General features: G+C 39.3%; 2 protein-coding genes across 6 annotated transcripts in view; one reads left to right on the forward strand and one right to left on the reverse strand.

Moving 5' to 3' along the window:
- LOC111164158 (uncharacterized) overlaps positions 1-19,025 on the forward strand; it is a 134,277-nt gene that overhangs the window by 54,793 nt on the left and 60,459 nt on the right. Inside the window, exons 7-11 of the mRNA XM_089906261.1 lie at positions 3,906-7,013; positions 9,291-9,536; positions 14,303-14,457; positions 17,845-17,933; positions 18,043-18,936. The gene's annotated coding sequence lies outside the window, so the exon portion shown is untranslated. The remainder of the gene's footprint in view (positions 1-3,905; positions 7,014-9,290; positions 9,537-14,302; positions 14,458-17,844; positions 17,934-18,042; positions 18,937-19,025) is intronic.
- Positions 1-19,025, reverse strand: part of HEATR5A (HEAT repeat containing 5A) — a 112,078-nt gene that overhangs the window by 4,593 nt on the left and 88,460 nt on the right. For all 5 annotated transcript variants that reach the window (XM_089907561.1, XM_089907560.1, XM_089907559.1 and 2 more), the window contains 8 exons: positions 17,828-17,896; positions 16,216-16,395; positions 14,294-14,513; positions 10,592-10,840; positions 8,762-8,889; positions 6,850-6,997; positions 5,725-5,997; positions 3,918-4,142 (listed from right to left, as the gene is read on the reverse strand). In XM_089907561.1, the coding sequence (XP_089763687.1) occupies positions 3,918-4,142; positions 5,725-5,997; positions 6,850-6,997; positions 8,762-8,889; positions 10,592-10,840; positions 14,294-14,513; positions 16,216-16,395; positions 17,828-17,896 (1,492 nt within the window). The remainder of the gene's footprint in view (positions 1-3,917; positions 4,143-5,724; positions 5,998-6,849; positions 6,998-8,761; positions 8,890-10,591; positions 10,841-14,293; positions 14,514-16,215; positions 16,396-17,827; positions 17,897-19,025) is intronic.

Here is a 19,025-nt window from a genome sequence, read left to right on the forward strand (position 1 = left end):
TTAGTAAGGCATTCAGTTTGATTCCAGAAAGCATACTGTTAACCATGATGCCATAGTGCTTCACATACAGCCAAGTTATTCTTAGTCATTTATAGCAACTTGAAACTACAATAGCTAGTCTGTTTAGTAAAAATGTCTTTTTATTCTCCGTAAGATAAAGTTCTCCTGGGTTCCTCTTCCCATTTCTTCTAAAATTCCCTTATTCTCCCAGCCCTGCCCAAATTCCATTATACCCATTCTCTTTTACCTACAATAGATGCAAGGTTCGCTTAGCATTAAGCCCCATGGAGAGGCCTATGTGGTAAGGAACTGAGGCCTCCTGCTAACTAACAGCCAGTGAGAGACTGAGGCCTCTTACCAACAGCCATGAGCGAGTCCCCTTGGAAATGGGGTCTTTAGCTGTGACCCCGGTCAACATCTTAACGGTAACCTCAAGAGAGACCCCAAGACAGAACCACCCAGCTATGCTGCTCCCCAATTCCTGACCCTCAAAAACTGTCAGGTAACAAATGTTTGTTGTTTGAAGTTACTAAGTTTTGGAGCAATTTATTATGTAGCAAATGTTTTCCCTACAGCTCCTTCCTTAATTCTTCTCAGTAGCTAGTCCAAATCCTCAGTGTCCTAACCTCATTCTCTGACAGACAACAGAAAACCATCTGTGTGTGTGTGTGTGTGTGTGTGTGTGTGTGTGATGAAAGAGGCAAGCTCATCGTAACTCAACCTAACAACTTACACCTATTACTTTCCATCCTTACCTCCTTTCCTCCCTCACACTGGCAGATTCATCCTTCTAAATGTGCTGTGAATTTTTTTCTTTTCTGCCTAGAAAAGGGATGCTGCTTCCCTCCCTAATAGTTCCAACTCCAACCCAATTTCCACCTTTTTTTCCCCATAAGCATGAACTCATATTAGAGCCTCATCTAAAAAATAAAATAAAATAAAATAAAATTCCTTGACCCTGTATCTTCCTTCAGCTTTCTCGTCTCCCTGTCGAGAGGAGCCTGTACTTGATCCTTCCCCTCCCTTACTCCTCTCTTGTACCTCAACACTGTGAGCATGATCTCCACAGCGTATTTTACACTGCTGACCACTCTCAAGTCATTAAAACTCTCTTTTCTTTGGCTTCTGTTTCTGCATTATATTCGGAATCTCCTCCCATCTTGTTGCATAAACCCAAGTTAGGTGATTTCAACCATCCCACTGACAACTCCCAAACGCATGCAGTCTAAAACCATCTCTAGCCAGACTTTCTTGAAGCCCAGACCGCTTCATATTTCATTCCACTTGATTATCCTGTAAGCATTTCAAAAAAAACTCACTATCTTCCCCTGAAAACCCTCACTTTGGTATTTCTGTTAAGGGCACCATGAACACCCAACTCACCTTACCCCTTTCAACTCCTAAACCAAACTATCAGTAAATTCTGTTAATACTTGCTAAACATTTTAGTTTTCATTATTTCATTCCTTGTTATCCTTACTGCTACTACCTTGTCTCCAACAGTCTTGCTTTTTTCTCTATACTGCTGCCAGAGTGAGTCTTTAGAAATGCAAATCCCATCACTTTACTCCAGTTTTAAGAACACATGCCTATTGAAGGCAGCCCAAATTACCAATCATGCCAAACCTTCCATCATCTGGCCCCACTTACCATCCAACTTCCATCTCTACTAATCACCGTTCACCACCCTCTTACTCTTTCCCCTCAAACCCACATTCTCTCGTTGCTCTACTTGCCGTCCCCAAATGTACCATGCTATTTAGGTCTGCTGGTCTTAGATCAAAATGTTGCACGAGAATCCTTTTCTATGATGTCCATGTGGAGAATGGAGAATGCTTTCTAATCCTTTAAGAAACTGACTGTTTTGAGAAGACTCTTGTGGTAGCTACAGAGGTGTAGCACTGAGCTCCCCTTCGTGAGGGCAGGTGCTGCCCAGCTGTGAGGCATGAGGTCAGCTGTTAGTTCCTCAGGGTTGGCCTCAGCCCCCGAGTTTGCTTGACTGAGATCACAGTCTTCAGGGGGCAGCCACATCTGAGGGAGTGTAGACACTGTTGTCCTATGGGAAGCACTGACAGGCAATATTCAGAGCCGCCCAGCAGGCATGCTGAGCTTTGCTGGATGCTGGTACTGCAGCTTGGCTTCTTTAGCCCAAGATTGCTTTCCCCATTCCCTTCACAGGCGTTGTTCCTTAATAAGCCTCTTGCTCCCCAAACTCCATCTCAGCATGAGCGTCCAGAGAACCCTACTGTGACACTCTGCCTGATTCACTCAAACAGAGCTGACTACTCTAACTTTTGCCAGTTGGTCTTTTTTTTTAAGTTTTTTTTTGATGTGGACCAATTTTAAAGTCTTTATTGAATTTGTTACAATATTGCTTCTGTATTATGTTTTGGTTTTTTGGCCACGAGTCATGTGGGATCTTAGCTTCCCGACTAGAGATCCAACCCATACCCCCTGCATTGGAAAGCGAAGTCTTAACCACTGGACCACCAGGGAAGTCCCTATCTCCTTTTTTTAATACTAGAAAGGCAGTGATAAATAAGACATTACTGTTGCCTTCAAGGAGCTCCTATGGTATTAATCATACCTTATGGCACTAGCCTCCCCTAGACTCCCAACTTTGGGCACAAAGTACGTGGTCAATAAATGCTGAATTCAACTGAAACCTTTTTACCATACAAAACAGAATATGGTGAATTGTGATACTGATAAACAGAACAAAGAAGGCAGGGATAGGGACTTCCCTGGTGGTCCAGTGGTTAAGAATCCACCTCCCATGCAGGGGATGTGGGTTCGATCCCTGGTCGGGGAACTAAGATCCCACATGCCGCGGGGCAACTAAGCCTGTGCGCTGTAGAGCCCATGAGCCACGACTAGACAGCCCTGCACGCTGCAACTACTGAGTCCATGTGCTCTGGAGCCTGTGCACCACAATTAGAGGGAAACCCACACGCCGCAACAAAAGATCCCATGTGCCACAACTAAGACCTGATGCAGCCAAATATTTTTTTTAAAAAAGGAGATAATTTATAATATGTCTAAACACTTTTTACAATTACCATGACATAATGTTGAAAATAAGACCTACTCAACAATAACAAAGGGAAAAACTAAGTTTAATGGATATTGAACATAATACTAGCGATCATTTATAGATATATGCCAGGTAAAAAGCGAGATGCTTTTCGCATGTTATGTTATTGCTCTAACAGTCTCCTGCAACACAATCTCCTTATTTTGTTAATGAGAAAACTAAGGCTCAGAGAAGTTGGATAACTTGTCTAGTCACTTAGCTAGTAGGTCCTGGAGGGACAGATCAGTCCTGTATTATATTTATAATGTATACCTTATGCAGTTTTCAGTACATTGTGCATATTAAAAAAGTTCTGTCAGCTAGACATGGATGATACTGTATTTTAAAATCAACATACTATTACATTTGAAGGTCTCTCACTGTCAACATACAGGCTGCCAGTCATTTAATTGCATTAACGTTAAAGATACTAAAATGAGGGGGCTTCCCTGGTGGCGCAGTGGTTGAGAGTCCGCCTGCCGATGCAGGGGACACGGGTTCGTGCCCCGGTCTCGGAAGATCCCACATGCTGCGGGGCAGCTGGACCCGTGAGCCATGGCCGCTGGGCCTGCGCATCCGGAGCCTGTGCTGCGCAACGGGAGAGGCCACAACAGTGAGAGGCCCGTGTACCGCAAAAAAAAAAAAAAAAAAAAAAAGATACTAAAATGAGACCATAGATATTTTCTGTCTATGATACATATCCTCTAAACAAGTATGTAGTGAACTGTGGTCTCCTTTAGGTGAGACTGCCAAACATGATCAAGTAAATAGCTTATTCTCAAAAAACTGTCCCTCTTGCTTTTTAAAACAAACTGAACAACTGCTTCCAAAGAGCCTAAATTACCTGGATCCCAGCAGTCAAGAACTGTTGTTAAAGCACTACGGAGAAGGTCAGTCCAAGCAGTATGGCTCTTTTCTGCTCGGGCCATGGGAGAAGATAATATTCCTTTCAGAGCCTGCAGGGAAGCTGCAACTGTTGAAGATAGCTGGCCCCCAGGTAACTTCACAGCAGTCTCTCTGAGGACTCCAATTGTGAGGTACAGTATAGTAGGGAGGATTGAGATGCTTCCTGTAATGTTTTTAAAAAACACTATTTCAGTCTATATACAGTTCCTCAAAGGAAATCACCAAATGAGTTAGATAATGTCAAAGATTTCTAGCGTTTGAGATTATTCTCCATTAGGGATTATAACTGTTAAGATAATTTAAATAACTTTAAGATTTTAAAGGGTGGATTAAATTTTGGTTATAATTGGAGATGTTATTTAAAGTATATCACAGTACCATTATCCATTGCTGTGTTATTTTGTTTTATTTGGTAGTTGACAAACATTGAATTTATTTTTACTTTTTAGTGTGGTAAAATATATGGAACAAAAAATTTACCATTTTAATCATTATTAATAGTTCAGTGGCATTAAGTACATTCACAATGTGGTATAACCACTATCACTATCCATTTGGATTTTATATTAAACCCTTTTGAAGCAATTTGTAGTGAATCACTCAGTACAAAATATTAAAGTTTCCATGGCCACTAAGTAGTTAAAAAGTCACTTTGTTTAAAGTGAAAGAGAAGAGACTAAAGCTAAAGTAGTCAATCAATTTTCCCAGAGGCTATCAATAAAACTCATATCGTATATTTTTGCCCCCAATCCTCTGCTAGTCACTTTTTCTGCTACTATTGGTATAAGACAGTGTGTGAGAACAAGGAATACAGGTTTAAAAGTCAAACTGAAGCTTAAAGTCATGTTAAAAATAGGACAGAATGTAAGTTGGTCAAGACACATTTAAGCAGAAATATGCTTACCAATTAAGAAGTATCTATTAAATACTGAGTCCCTATTATGTACTAGAGGATACAAAATTTCACTGGAAACAAGACATATGTCTGTATATATATTTATCTTCTCTTTCTATAATAATCAATTACATATACCTCTATATGACACATTAAAAACTACATATCTACATATGGAAGCTACACACACACACAAAACAAACAAACAAACAAAAAAGAAAAAGAAAAACAAAACAAAACTCAATATGAGCCAGAGTTTTTAGGGAAGCCTTCACAGATGAGGTAGGGCTGGAGCTGAACTTGAAAGGAAGGCAAAATTTTACAAAGGAGAGAAGGGGTGGGGTCATTTCGGATCAAGTAACACCATCGACAATAGTACAGAACAGGGATATGCATGAAGCCTCCTGGGTTTAAGGTTCACACAGAAGGAATCAGGAAGCAGTTGTACTCTGCAGAGCCTTAAACACTATATTAAAAGCATGGACTTGATTCAAAACAGAACTGGATATGATGAGAAGCTTCTGTTGTCACTGAGGCAGGGAAAGTCCATTAGATACTGTATACCAAAAAATGCCCAAGAGCTAGTAATTGCCATCGATGGGTTTACAATATTCTCAACCATGGAAGAGACTATGTAGAGTACATGCTGTCTCTGTATTTACTTTCACCCTTTTAGTAAAACATTACTAGAATGTAATGTTAACCTCAGAGGATTAAAGACCATATGCAAAGCTTTGGGGGTCAGCATTTGTGTAATGAGGAAAAGATAAGCAACCATTACCTCCATTATCTATCAAAACCATTTCTCTCCTTCCAGGTCAAGTAAAGCAAATCAAACACCACAACATACCTTCAGGAGAGCACACTGCAGGAAGTTCAGAGAGGATAACTAAGGCAGCGGAAACCAACCTACTTCCATCTTCTGACAGCATCTGTGGCTTTGTAGCTGTTACTCCTGGGCCACCTGTCAATTTAGGATTTAGCTCTGGGAGCTGTCTAACTAGAATGCATACACACAATTCCAGTGTTGCAAAGACCAAAGATTTCCCAGGCACAAGTCCTCCTGTGTCCTTGCCCTCTCCAAATTCTGGCAAGGTTTCCTTTTCAGCAGCCCCATCATCAACTAAAAGACAAAAAGAACAATGTTGAATAAATGCTTCAGGTTTGTTTTGCTTCTGGTAGATGGCAGTTTAGTTCATTTCTGTTGTAGGTAACACATTTAAATGGGTGAAGTCTTGGGTCTTAAAGAATGAAAGAGAAAGTTATGGAGGTAAAAGTAGTTGTCTTTATGTGGACTTCTTATTGCAATGGATCAAAAGAAATCCTCGGTGACCTTCTCAGCCTTAAAATCTTGTCTGGTTAACTCCTTGCTGTTAAGGTGTGAACCTGATAGCTAGAGCTCCAGCACTGACCTTACCACCTTAATGTTGGTAGTGGCTGGGCAGAAAGATAGGAACTGAGGTCCCTGATGTCTTTAAGAAGCTGCCATCTCAGCCCAGGACTGCCAACTTCTGGACTTCTTTTAGATGAGAGAATAAGTCCTCATGTTTTAAATCTACTGTTATATTGGATTTTCTGTTATAGGTAGTCAAATGTAATCTTAAGTGATAAACTCACCAATACCAAATTTGACTTGTAAATGAACAATTTAATCACTTTGCAAAACTTAAGTTATTAAAGAATTGTCAGTAGTTCTTTCCATGTACATTGGTAAACACTTAAAAGTAAGTACTCAATCAGTTATAAAGAATTTTTTTTCCTTCCAGGGCTGTTAAAATTCTAATTTTCCCAAGGAATAGTAGTTTAGCTACTGACAACATCCAAGCTAACATGTAGAGGCGCATGAGAGGATTTGAAGCCATACCTAGAGATTTGTACTATACACAACAGATTCTCAGAACGACATAGACACATAAGCAATACTTTAAAAAATAATGATGCCGTGTGATTAATATGGCATTATAGGAACATTCACCTTCTGCACTTCGTCTTTTCTCCTTCACATGTTCTTGAGCTGCACAGATAATCTGCCTTACCACTTCAAGAGAAGCCAGCTGAATGGAAGGTGATTCTCGGGTCAAAATTACTCGATGTAGTACATTCAACAACTCGATACCCAAGTCCTATCACAGAAAACAGGTGAGACTATATGGAAAATTACATACTTAAAAAAAAAATACCAATGTTAAATGCCATGACAAAATTCAGAGAAAGAAACAATGGTCCATAAAAAATAAAGGTGTTAGGGCAATAAAGTTATGTAACACTTGCTCCACTTTAAACCAACTCCAGGTTGGTTTTTGTCCAATCTTGTGGGAGATGGCACTATGACAAAAGATCATTTTCACACAGGTCCTAAAGTGGGGAAACAAACGAGATTTCTAAAACAAGATGAAAAATGTGGCTAAAAGTATATAAGGACTGCCATGTAGATTCCTAGATTTATATTAAGGTTTTCTAGTACTAATAAAGAATGATGGTGAAGTATGACATTAAAAGTGGTAAGTTATTAAGCACAGAATGAATATCTCTCTAAAGAATAAAATACACTGGACAAATACTATTTCATTTTCCCCTTTTCTATTGGTTACTCTGGTGGCTTTCTTTAATCTTTGAAAATAATAGTAAAACTGTCATTATGATACTTTTTTTTTTTTTAAAGATGTTGGGGGTAGGAGTTTATTAATTAATTAATTTATTTTTGCTGTGTTGGGTCTTCGTTTCTGTGCGAGGGCTTTCTCTAGTTGTGGCAAGCGGGGCCACTCTTCATCGCGGTGTGCGAGCCTCTCACTATCGCGGCCTCTCCCGTTGCAGAGCACAGGCTCCAGACGCGCAGGCTCAGTAGTTGTGGCTCACGGGCCCAGTCGCTCCGTGGCATGTGGGATCCTCCCAGACCAGGGCTCGAACCCGCGTCCCCTGCATTAGCAGGAAGACTGCCAACCACTGCGCCACCAGGGAAGCCCCTATGATACTTGTTTTAACATACAGAATAAACAAGCAGAAAAAGTTTAAAATTTATTCAAGTACAATCCAAGTCAGGCAGGAGCCTGATTAATACTTTAAACCTAATAAATGATGGTAGTAATAAGTTAAATAACTGTCTGTATAGAAAAGAAATCATACCATCCACTTTTCTTAACATCCAAGAGTCAATTTAATATACAATTCAATATACTGGTAGTACCTGATGCTAAAGGTGCCTGCCCAATACAGAGCTGCTCTTGGAAAAGCAGTTAAAGGAAGTGCCATTCTTTGTACAGTGATTTTTTTTTTTTTAACATCTCTATTGGAGTATAATTGCTTTACAATGGTGTGTTAGTTTCTGCTGTATCACAAAGTGAATCAGTTGTGTACAGTGATCTTTTAACCATGGTCACAACTGGGTCTGATATTAGTGTCTGACTCCACCTAGAGACTAGCCAGTCGTCTCTTAAAAAGACTTGGATAGAGAACTCAGCCAAGAGGAATACTACGTAAATGACAATAACTATGTGAACCAAAAAGAAACTCAGGGAAATGGGGTATAAGATACAGGTATATACGAAGAGCAGGGTGCACTGAAGCGGAAAGAGACAAAGACAGTATGATATAGAACCTTCCCATCACTGCAGAAAGTTCACATGAAGAGCTGCTACACGGAGTGGTTGACTGGTGGCAGCAGAAATAAGTGCGACAGAAGCAGAGACAGAAAGTGGCAGAAAGAGGCATGACTGCTTCTGGGTCAGCATAGTTGCTGATGCCATTTCAGTTCTGAGGCCTAGCTGTGCAGTTTTTTAGTTTCCTTTTTACTTCTCCGTGTTTACTCCCTATTCACTGTAGTAACCTGGACATGTTTCTGTTCCTGTTCCTTGACATGTACAGAAGCCAAACAAAAAACAAGAAATCACCTGATCACTGCCAATTTTAGATCTGGGCCAAGGAACATCTAGAAGGGCCTGTAACGCATGTAAACAAGCAGTAATGCTTTCCATGGTTGCATCTGAACGTAAGGAACACAGAAATTCCACACTGATTCCTGTAGAAAGCAGAAAAAGAGAATGAGGCTTGAGATTCTTAGTTTATGAAGTTAAATAATTTTGTATTTTGATAAGATATACAAATGAACTTAGCAAAAAGGTAATGCAAATAAACCACAATGAATTTAAGACTAAACAATTAAGTGATAAGGCAATCTCTTAATAGTTTGTTTTTATCAACATGTCACAAATAATAATCTCCATTAGGCTTGCACACTACTGCAAAAATTACAATAAAATTGCACCAGAGAATTTAACATGTAGAGTTTCATAACTTTATTTTGACTAAAACTTATTGATTACCATGTATCAGGCGTTGCACTTTAAGTATATCATTTCACTCTCACACTATCTGAGAAAGTAGGTACTATTATTACCACTCCTTTTTTTTTTTTTTTAGTGGTACGCCGGCCTCTCACTGTTGTGGCCTCTCCCGTTGCGGAGCACAGGCTCCAGACGCACAGGCTCAGCGGCATGTGGGATCTTCCCGGACCGGGGCACGAACCCGTGTCCCCTGCATCGGCAGGCGGACTCTCAACCACTGCGCCACCAGGGAAGCCCTATTACCACTCCTTTTAAGCACACAGAGCTTAAATAGTTTGCTAAAGGTCCATTACAATGGGGCACACCAAGAATTTGAACTGAGGTAATTGTACTGCACAGCTTATGCCCTGCCAATCTTCATTATATAAAAGTTCATTTTTATCTTTTAAAATCTTTTTATTTAAAAGAAATATTTATTTGGCTGCCCTGGGTCTTCATTGCCTCATGCAGGATCTTCGTTGCAGCATGCAAACTCTTAGTTGCGGCACGTGGGACCTAGTTCCCTGACCGAAGTAGGGACCGGACCCGGGCCCCCTGCATTGGGAGCACCCCCTTGCATTGGGAGCGTGGAGTCTTAGCCACTGGACCACCAGGGAAGTCCTAAAAGTTTGTTTTTAGAAAGCTCTCATCTCAAGGCAAGCAAAAACAAAATTTTAACATACCCAAGGATATAAGAAATCCGGTCATGTTTGGCCTGGTAAGGAATAACAGAAGCTCTATGAACCATAAACCTTACTTAATCACTTGCCTTTATAACTCTCACATGTCACTTAATAACTTATTTATAGGTAATGATCTAATAACTTGTTTCCTCAGAACAAGGTAAGTATGAAAAATATTTATTCTAGAAACTCACTGTACCTAGAAAGATACTTCACTTTAAAAATAAAGTTCCAGGGCTTCCGTGGTGGCGCAGTGGTTGAGAGTCCACCTGCCGATGCAGGGGACACGGGTTTGTGCCCCGATCCGGGAAGATCCCACATGCCGCAGAGCAGCTAGGCCTGTGAGCCATGGCTGTTGAGCCTGCGCGTCCGGAGCCTCTGCTCCGCAACGGGAGAGGCCACAATAGTGAGAGGCCCGTGTACCACAAAAAAAAAAAAAAAAAAAAAAAAACCATGTGGAAAGAACTAGGTTTCTTTTGCAAATTTTACATACATTCAACTCGATGCTAAAACCAGCCTGTAATGGCATTCTAGACTTAATATAATGAAATTTGCAATTTTATAAGATGTATACAAGCTTACTCACTTGTATACATCAAGGCTATCACTAATGCCTAATGAAGAATGAAGTAATAGCCACCAAGAGCTGATAGGCAGGGGGCACAATTCAAGAAAAACTCTGTAGGGTCAGAAGCTAGTAAGGTCTTTTACTGACCTAAAATAAGATGGAATCTCTCAGTGTAGACATCCTCAGGGGACTTTACTGGAGCCCCAGATGATGACCCCTGACACATGGAAGTTGGTGTTACAGGCCTTGAGAGATTAGGTGCTCCCTCATCTGGGTCAGCAACAACAAAGCCTGTGCTTGTAAGCCACAGTGCTGTAGCATGGAGAATAAACGCCCAGGAGTTGTAATAATGCGATTTTGCGTTTTCACTAGTCTCTGCTGTGTAGAAAGCACCGCCTACAAAAAAGGGAAAGCAAACAGTGTCAGGAGGAATAAACGAACGGATTAGCTCACACTACATTTTCCCTTTTATCTGTTACAAGATGTAGACCATTTCCATCATCCCAAAATTTCCTTTGTGACCCTTTCCAGTCAGTCCCCTACACCTCAAGGCAACTACTTTTTTTTTTTTAATTTATCCATTTATTTTATTATTATTATTTTTTGGCTGTGTTGGGTCTTTGTTGCTGCGCAGGGTTTCTCTAGTTGCGGCGAGCTTGGGCTACTCTTCATTGCAGTGTGTGGGCTTCTCGTTGCTGTGGATTCTCTTGCTGCAGAGCACGGGCTCTAGGCACACGGACTTCAGTAGTTGTGGCACGAGGGCTCAGCAGTTGTGGCTCGTGGGTTCTAGAGCACAGGCTCAGTAGTTGTGGCGCACAGGCTTATTAGCTGCTCCTCAGCATGTGGGATCTTCCCGGACCAGGGCTCAAACACGTGTCCCCTGCACTGGCAGGCAGATTCTTAACCACTGTGCCACCAGAGAAGCCCGGCAACTACTTTTTGACTTTTATCACCACAGACGTTTTGCCTGTGCTTGGACTTCACAGAAATGGAAAAATATCCAGTATGCACTTGTTTGTGACTGAGGTTTTTTTTTTTTAAATAAATTTATTTATTTTATTTATTTATTTTTGGCTGCGTTGGGTCTTCATTGCTGTGCACAGGCTTTCTCTAGTTGCGGTGAGTGGGGGCTACTCTTCATTGCAGTGCGTGGCCTTCTCACTGCGGTGGCTTCTCTTGCTGCGGAGCATGGGCTCTAGGCACACGGGCTCAGTAGTTGTGGCACATGGGCTTAGTTGCTCTGCGGCACGTGGGATCTTCCCGGACCAGGGCTCGAACCTGTACCCCCTGCATTAGTGGATTCTTAACCACTGTACCACCAGGGAAACCCCTTTTTTTGATGTTGGCCATTTTAAGTTTTTTTTCGGGACTTCCCTGGTGGTGTGGTGGTTAAGAATCCACCTGCCAATGCAGGGGACACGGGTTCGAGCCCTGGTCCAGGAAGATCCCACATGCCGTGGAGCAACTAAGCCCGAGCGCCACAACTACTGAGCCTGTTTGCCACAACTACTGAAGCCTGCACGCCTAGAGCCCGTGCTCCAAAACAAGAGAAGCCATTGCAATGAGAAACCCACACACCGCAAGGAAGAGTAGCCCCCGCTCGCCGCAACTAGACAAAGCCCGCACGCAGCAACTAAGACGCAACACAGCCAAATAAATAAATAAAAATAAATAAGTTTAAAAAAAGTTTTTATTGAATTTGTTACAATACTGCTTCTGTATCATGTTTCAGGTTTTTTTGGCTACTATGCATGTGGGATCTTAGCTCCCCAACCAGGGATCAAACCTGCACCCCCTGCATTGGAAGGCGAAGTCTTAACCACTGGATCACCAGGGGAAGTCCCTGTGACTAAGTTTTTGTTTAACAATGTTTTCAGAGATTCATCCATGCTGCTACATTATCAATATTTTGTTATCAATGATTTTATTTCTCCTGAGCATACAACTGTTGGGTCACAGGGCTGATGTATCCTTACAACTTTATAAGAAATTTGCAGGCTAATTCTTAACTTTTTATTTTATTATTATTTTTTTTTGCGGTACGCGGGCCTCTCACTGTTGTGGCCTCTCCCGTTGTGGAGCACAGGCTCCGGACACACAGGCTCAGCGGCCATGGCTCAGGGGCCTAGCCGCTCAGCGGCATGTGGGATCTTCCTGGACCGGGGCACGAACCTGTGTCCCCTGCATTGGCAGGCGGACTCTCAACCAGTGCGCCACCAGGGAAGCCCCACTTTTTATTTTTAATCACAAAATATTTTAAAACAAATATGTGATGTGTATATGCATGTTTAGAAGGTGAAAGATTTATAGGATCTGAAGAGAAACCAGAGTATGTGTATGCATGTATAAAACAGATACCTATTTACCTATCTCCAAGATTAACATTTTGTCTTTCTTAAATCTCTTTCTTAAAAAACAAACAAAAATCTCCTAAAACTTTGTACACCACTAATTCTTGCCCCTCCTTTTGTAACCACTTTCCTCAAGTCACTGTGAATCACTCTCATTATGGTCTTACACTTTCACTCTAGACGTTTGTATTCATAAATAATAGATGCTGTTATTTCTTGTGTGAGTTTCCTTAAAAGCCTCATACTGTGTGTATCCTTTTTAAACTTGCTTCCCCCCAACACTACGTTTTAATGATTTATGTGTCATTAACATGTGCTGATAAATTATGTCAATAAATCAGTTTATTTCCATTTTGTTTCCATTTTTAATGCTATTGAAAGGTACAAAGTACAATAAACACTCCACATATCTCTTTGTGTATAATTCCAATTAAAATTCTAACAGAACTTGATAGGCTGACCCTAAAATTCATAGCAAAGAGTAAAAAAAAATAATAGCCATTTTGGAATAACATGAAAATTAAAAGCAGCTACCAAATATCCAATCCATAAAATGCAATATTAATAACTGACTATAAAATTAGATCCCTAAGGGAATCTAAAAAAGAGTAGATATATGTATATGTATAACTGATTCACTTTGCTGTACAGCAGAAACTAACACAATATTGTAAAGCAACTATACTCCAATAAAAATTAATTTAAAAAATTTTAAAAATTAAAAAATAAAATTTGACCCCTATCCTCATTCCACACACATAATATAAATTCTAGCTGGACTAAAGCCCAAAATGTAAAAAGCAAAACTGTAAAGCTTATATTTCTTTATGACCTTAAGTTACAAAGAAGTATCAGGCACTATACAAAAACCATAAACAACTGATTATATTACTTTTAAAAAGATAAAAGAGCAAACTACAGGCTGAGAGAAGATACCTGCAAGATATGGAATCACAAAGGAATAGTATTAAACATATGTAAAGGATTAATAAGTCAGTAAGAAAATGTCAAATAGTAGAAAATGGGCAAAGATTATGACTAGGTGATTTATGGAAAAAGAAACTTAAACGTCCCATAAACCAATGAAAAAAGATTCCCAATCTAGGAAATAAACCAATGAAACTCTTTCATACTCATCAGATTGACAAAAATTATTAACAATGATAACATATAATGATGGGAAGATGTAGAAAAACAGAAGCATGTTGCTGTTTGTAATGTATGTTGTTTGTATGCAATGTATGTTGCACATACATTGTTGTAACCACTTTGGAGAGCGATTTGGCAGTGTCTTGTGAGGTAAGACGAGCCTGCCTTATGACTTAGAGATTCAACTTCAGGGTCTCCACCCTGAAGCAACTCTCCCGTGCTTATTCTATGAATGAAAATTATTCTGGGAAAATGTTTCAGATGAACATTACCTGCTAACGGAGAAATTTTGAAAATACATGTTATTGACTGTCATTCTAGGGATTATGTAAATATTTTCCCCCCTTACCTTCAACAGGAAGCTGGGAAGCAAATTCTGAAGGCAAAGTTAGGAGAGCAAAATCCTGAAGCGCAGCAAGCCAGAGCCTACTTAATGTGCCAAGATCTGCGTGGACTAAGTCAAGCAGCCCGTCTGATGAAATCGACCCGTTTCCGACACTCTCTTCTGAACAGGTAGTCTTCAAAGGTTGCTTGTGGTTTTTATGTCTTTCTACAGCAATTATGTAGACCTGTATAAAGGTTACTTTATAAATAGGAAAATCTCGTACCCACTGAAAAGGTGTTACAATATCTTTATCTTGCTGAAGAGGCAGACTTACCTTGAGCCTGCCTCCTGGACTTAAAATGCATTGTGATACCAAGAAGGTATACATATGTAACCACACACACAAAACTAGGGTAGAAAGATCCAAAAGCATTATCTTCAGTGAGATATATTAGGGATAATAAACATTTGACAAATATGCTGCCACCTTGCAGTTTACAACCATGACAGCTATAATTAAATGATCATGGCACTCTTTTTTACTAAGCCTAGACATGGCCTTGTAATCCATTTCAAAATATGGCTACAGGCAGCCATCTCTGAATTGAAATAAGCTGAATATCTTCTTTCAATGTTACCACTAAATTACTATAAAAAGTTTAACTATATAGATTTAACATGGACTACAGAATGTTAAAGTATTCAACATTGTACATAATGTGTACTATCTCTTTATCCATAACTCCAAAATCCAAAAAGCTCTGAAAAATCTAAGTTTGTGGGTAAATCAATCTGGTGGCAAAACACAAAAATTTTATGTGAAGCTATTTATACAGTGTGAATATTCAAACATTTCACACAGATATATTTAAGTGTTTGATTACAGATTCTATGGTATTGTCCCAGACATCCTAGATGAATACATGAAATATGCATCCAAATTTTAAATCCCAAATATATCTGGCTCCAAGGATTTCAGATAATTATGGACCTCAATTACATGGAACTTGTTGGCTAGTCATTACTTTCACTAAGGAGAGAATAGGAGAAAGTAATGGCTTAAGCAAGAGTATAGAGTTTCAAATTATTACAAAGAACACTATATAAGCATAGAGTAATTTATAAAATAGGTTACAGAAATTACAGAATCTCTGTTTGCTCTATTAAAAGCATATGTTTAAAGCATTTAGAGTTGACTGTTAAAGATCATTAGATCCAACTTATTAAATCGAGGCAGCACTACTTCCTGAGATTTGTCAACACTAAATAATGACAAAAATAGACACTTTACAATCTTCTGATTTTAATTAGCCCCAGTGAAGGAAACCCTTTCTTATATGTTGATTAATTCTCTCAGTTGCAATCTGAGACTATATACTTCATTAAAGTGATATATGAACCAAGACTGGCCAAGTCTGGTAACTGCTGAAGCTGGATGACGGGTATATATGAGTTCACTGTACTATTCTGTGTAAACATTTCCATCGTAAATTTAAAAATTATATAGCTTTCTTCCTGATTAGAAAAGTAAATAAAGAACAGTTAAGCACTTCCCTCTAAGATTTCTCTAATCTTAGGAAATAAACCAACTTAATATTCAAGTGACTTTATGAAAGAGCACTAAAAAATATTAACATATGTATTATAGAGTTGATAGAATATATGAGCAAACCCACATTTCCAATAATTCAGGTTTCAATAAAAGTTGATTTCCATTGGCTATTATTAATTTCTCTCATGACTGCCCCTGCTTAAAGCAGCAGATAACAGACAACAGAGGGCACTTTAGAATCCTTGGCCAAAATATCAATTAGCATATAAATACATCTCATGTTGAAAGTCTTCTGTCAACCTTAAACATAGACTTATTTGTGTTTTAAATAGCTAACTTCAGTTTATGGCCTAAGATGTTCATTAACAACTTCCAAAATTCTAGAAGTACTAACCTCTGCCCAGGCTTTTAGCACAGCTAAGATCTCCATGGTAGAAGCACTTTCATTATATAAGTGACTTAGAGCTTCTTTTCCAACCTGAATTTTTGTTAATGATGCAACAAGCAACTGATGAACTCTTCGGAGATCATTAAGGTCACTTACAACTCCACTTGCTATCCAGGCACTGCAAACCTAGTTTTTTAAGAAAATCAAAGGTTATATTTAAAAATTATAAACACCCCCTTTGTGAGTTCAGCAAAACTCACCCATATCTCAGGAATCTGGTCATTGAAATCATCTTGCTATCAAGAAACCCCAAGGGATACTGGTGATAATGATAGTCAAAGCCAGCATTTCAAAAGGGAATGAAGTCTTAAGGTTGAAGAAAGGAAACTGTGCTAATAAGTATATAAATCAGAGTTTCAGATGTTATTAACACAGTGAAATTAAGCCATGAAAGGCATCACTTTCATAAATGTTTGGATTAACATCTGAATTATATCTCCAATCTTGACTATTTCATCTTATTATTACTTTAAAAACAGCGATTAATTGCATGGTTAATTATTTTATCTTTCTTGAAAGATAAATTACCTACCATTTAAACCTCAATGAAGATTTTGATTCTTTTGAAGATATTTTTAATTTTGAAAACAAAACATCATTAATAATTCTCCAATTCAAAAAGTTTACTCAATTGTCAGAGGTTATCTATAAAGGTTTTCCTGGGTCTCACCATATTTCTCTTTTACTAAAGAAAATTTATTTTTCTTTTCTATCTATTTAGTTTGCATCTCATTTCACAAAAGATTTCGAGTGGCTTACAGTGAGAGCACATATAATAAAACGATGATAAATTAGACTCGGGACAACAGTTAACACACTTCCATGAATATCTGAAGGCTCTCAAACATTTCCTAAACACAAATGAATTTAGAAATTTGAAAATACTGAGTAAAATTATAATTAAGTTAATTCACATCAGTTCTGCTCTTAATTATTTCAGGCCATTCAGGTCTGGATATTGAATGTCTGACAACCACACCAAGAAAAGCAACTATTTAAAACTGTATATTATATGGCTCTCAGCTATATGAAGAAAAGCTCAACCTCACTTGAAATACAAATCTAAACTATCCTGAGATACCCTTTTTACTCCATCATATACACAAAAATCTAAGTTTGACAACTCACAATGCTGCTGAGACTTTGGGGAAACAGGCACTTACATACAGTGCTGGTAGGAGTTTAAACTGGTAGACTCCTGTAATATGCTCTTTAACCCAGCAATTCAATTTTAGGGAATTTATCTCACAGATATGCTTAGACCCAGTGAAATGACCTATGCAGAAAGAAGGTCATTCACTGCAGCAGTATCCATAATAGCAAAAGACGAAAAAACCCATACTTCCATCACTAAGGAGCTGGTGACATACCCATATATTGGATTACCACGCAGTTATGAGAAAGAAAAAGTTCTCTAAACTTAAAAAGTAAAGGAAAAGGGGCAACTGAGATTAATGGTTAGACAACTATAACATAGAACCTTGGTATCAAATACTAACTGGAGAGCTGCTACCTAAAGGAAGGATTTTTCTTAAAATTTATCTTTTTAACCATTTACCTGACATGCTTTGGCAGTGACATCAGGTGGCGTCTCTGAGGTGAAGGCTGGTCTAAGTGCCGCTCCTACCTGGCAAGACATTACAGGCTCATTCAAGCATCACAAAGTAAGATAGCGAACTTTTTCTCATTTTAATGTTATTTTAAAATTAGTTTTTTTTAAAATTAGTTATTTATAATATGCATTATGAACACCTTTTGTTTTTGCCTGCCCAGCATATCTTCTCGTTTTTAGCTAAGTGCATCCAAGCTTTCCTTTGGGGAACTTTCTCTCTCCACAACTGTCAGCCCGTGTTGTTGCTATGGAGTTGTGAGCACTGTCTGGCTCCAGGGACCCACCCTGGGATAATGAAAGCTCTCCTGAGGACATTTGCTAGGAGTACTAGGAAAGAAGCGCTCTCTTTAAAAGACTCTGGATGCTAAGAGAGCCATCTTGATACCACTTGGAGAGGGCAAACTTGAGAATAAAGCCAGCGCAGAAGAAAGCAGAGCCAACTACGGTTCCTGAAAACAATTTTCCTTTTCTCCTTAAGTGAGTGGTAATTTTATTTCTATCATTTGCAATTTTAAGAGCATTAAAAATATAACAGGGGCTTCCCTGGCAGCACAGTGGTTGAGAATCTGCCTGCCAATGCAGGGGACATGGGTTCGAGCCCTGGTCTGGGAGGATCCCACATGCTGCAGAGCAACTGGGCCCGTGAGTCACAACTACTGAGCCTGTAAAGCTGGAGCCTGTGCTCCTCAACAAGAGAGGCCACGATGGTGAGAGGCCCGTGCACCGCGATGAAGAGTGGCCCCCACTTGCCGCAACTAGAGAAAGCCCTCGCACAGAAACAAAGACCCAACACAGCCAAAAATAAACATACAAATAAATTAATTAATAAATATATATATATATATAACAGAGCTCCCTTTAAGTAAGTTGAATTATAATATTTTAGTCTAATGTGATTAGTTGTATCTAACTCCTGTCCCTTCCTTTTGCTCTTTCCCTAAACACACATCGGCATTACCTGCTGGGAAGATGTGATGGAGCCTGCTAACCAACTGGTGAACTGCTCTGGATTCCCTAACTGCCAGCCATCAGAAGCTGCCTTTGAATCATGAGAGGTATCCTTGGATGAATGCTACTGAAGGATTACATGTGATGTGTGTGATATAATATGTGATGATTTTGTTATCTTCCTTGTTCCTCCTAG

Source organism: Delphinapterus leucas, chromosome 2 (genome assembly GCF_059928025.1).
Source record: "Delphinapterus leucas isolate spDelLeu-1000000601 "Yukka" chromosome 2, BTC_Dleu_Yukka2, whole genome shotgun sequence".
NCBI lineage: Eukaryota > Metazoa > Chordata > Mammalia > Artiodactyla > Monodontidae > Delphinapterus > Delphinapterus leucas.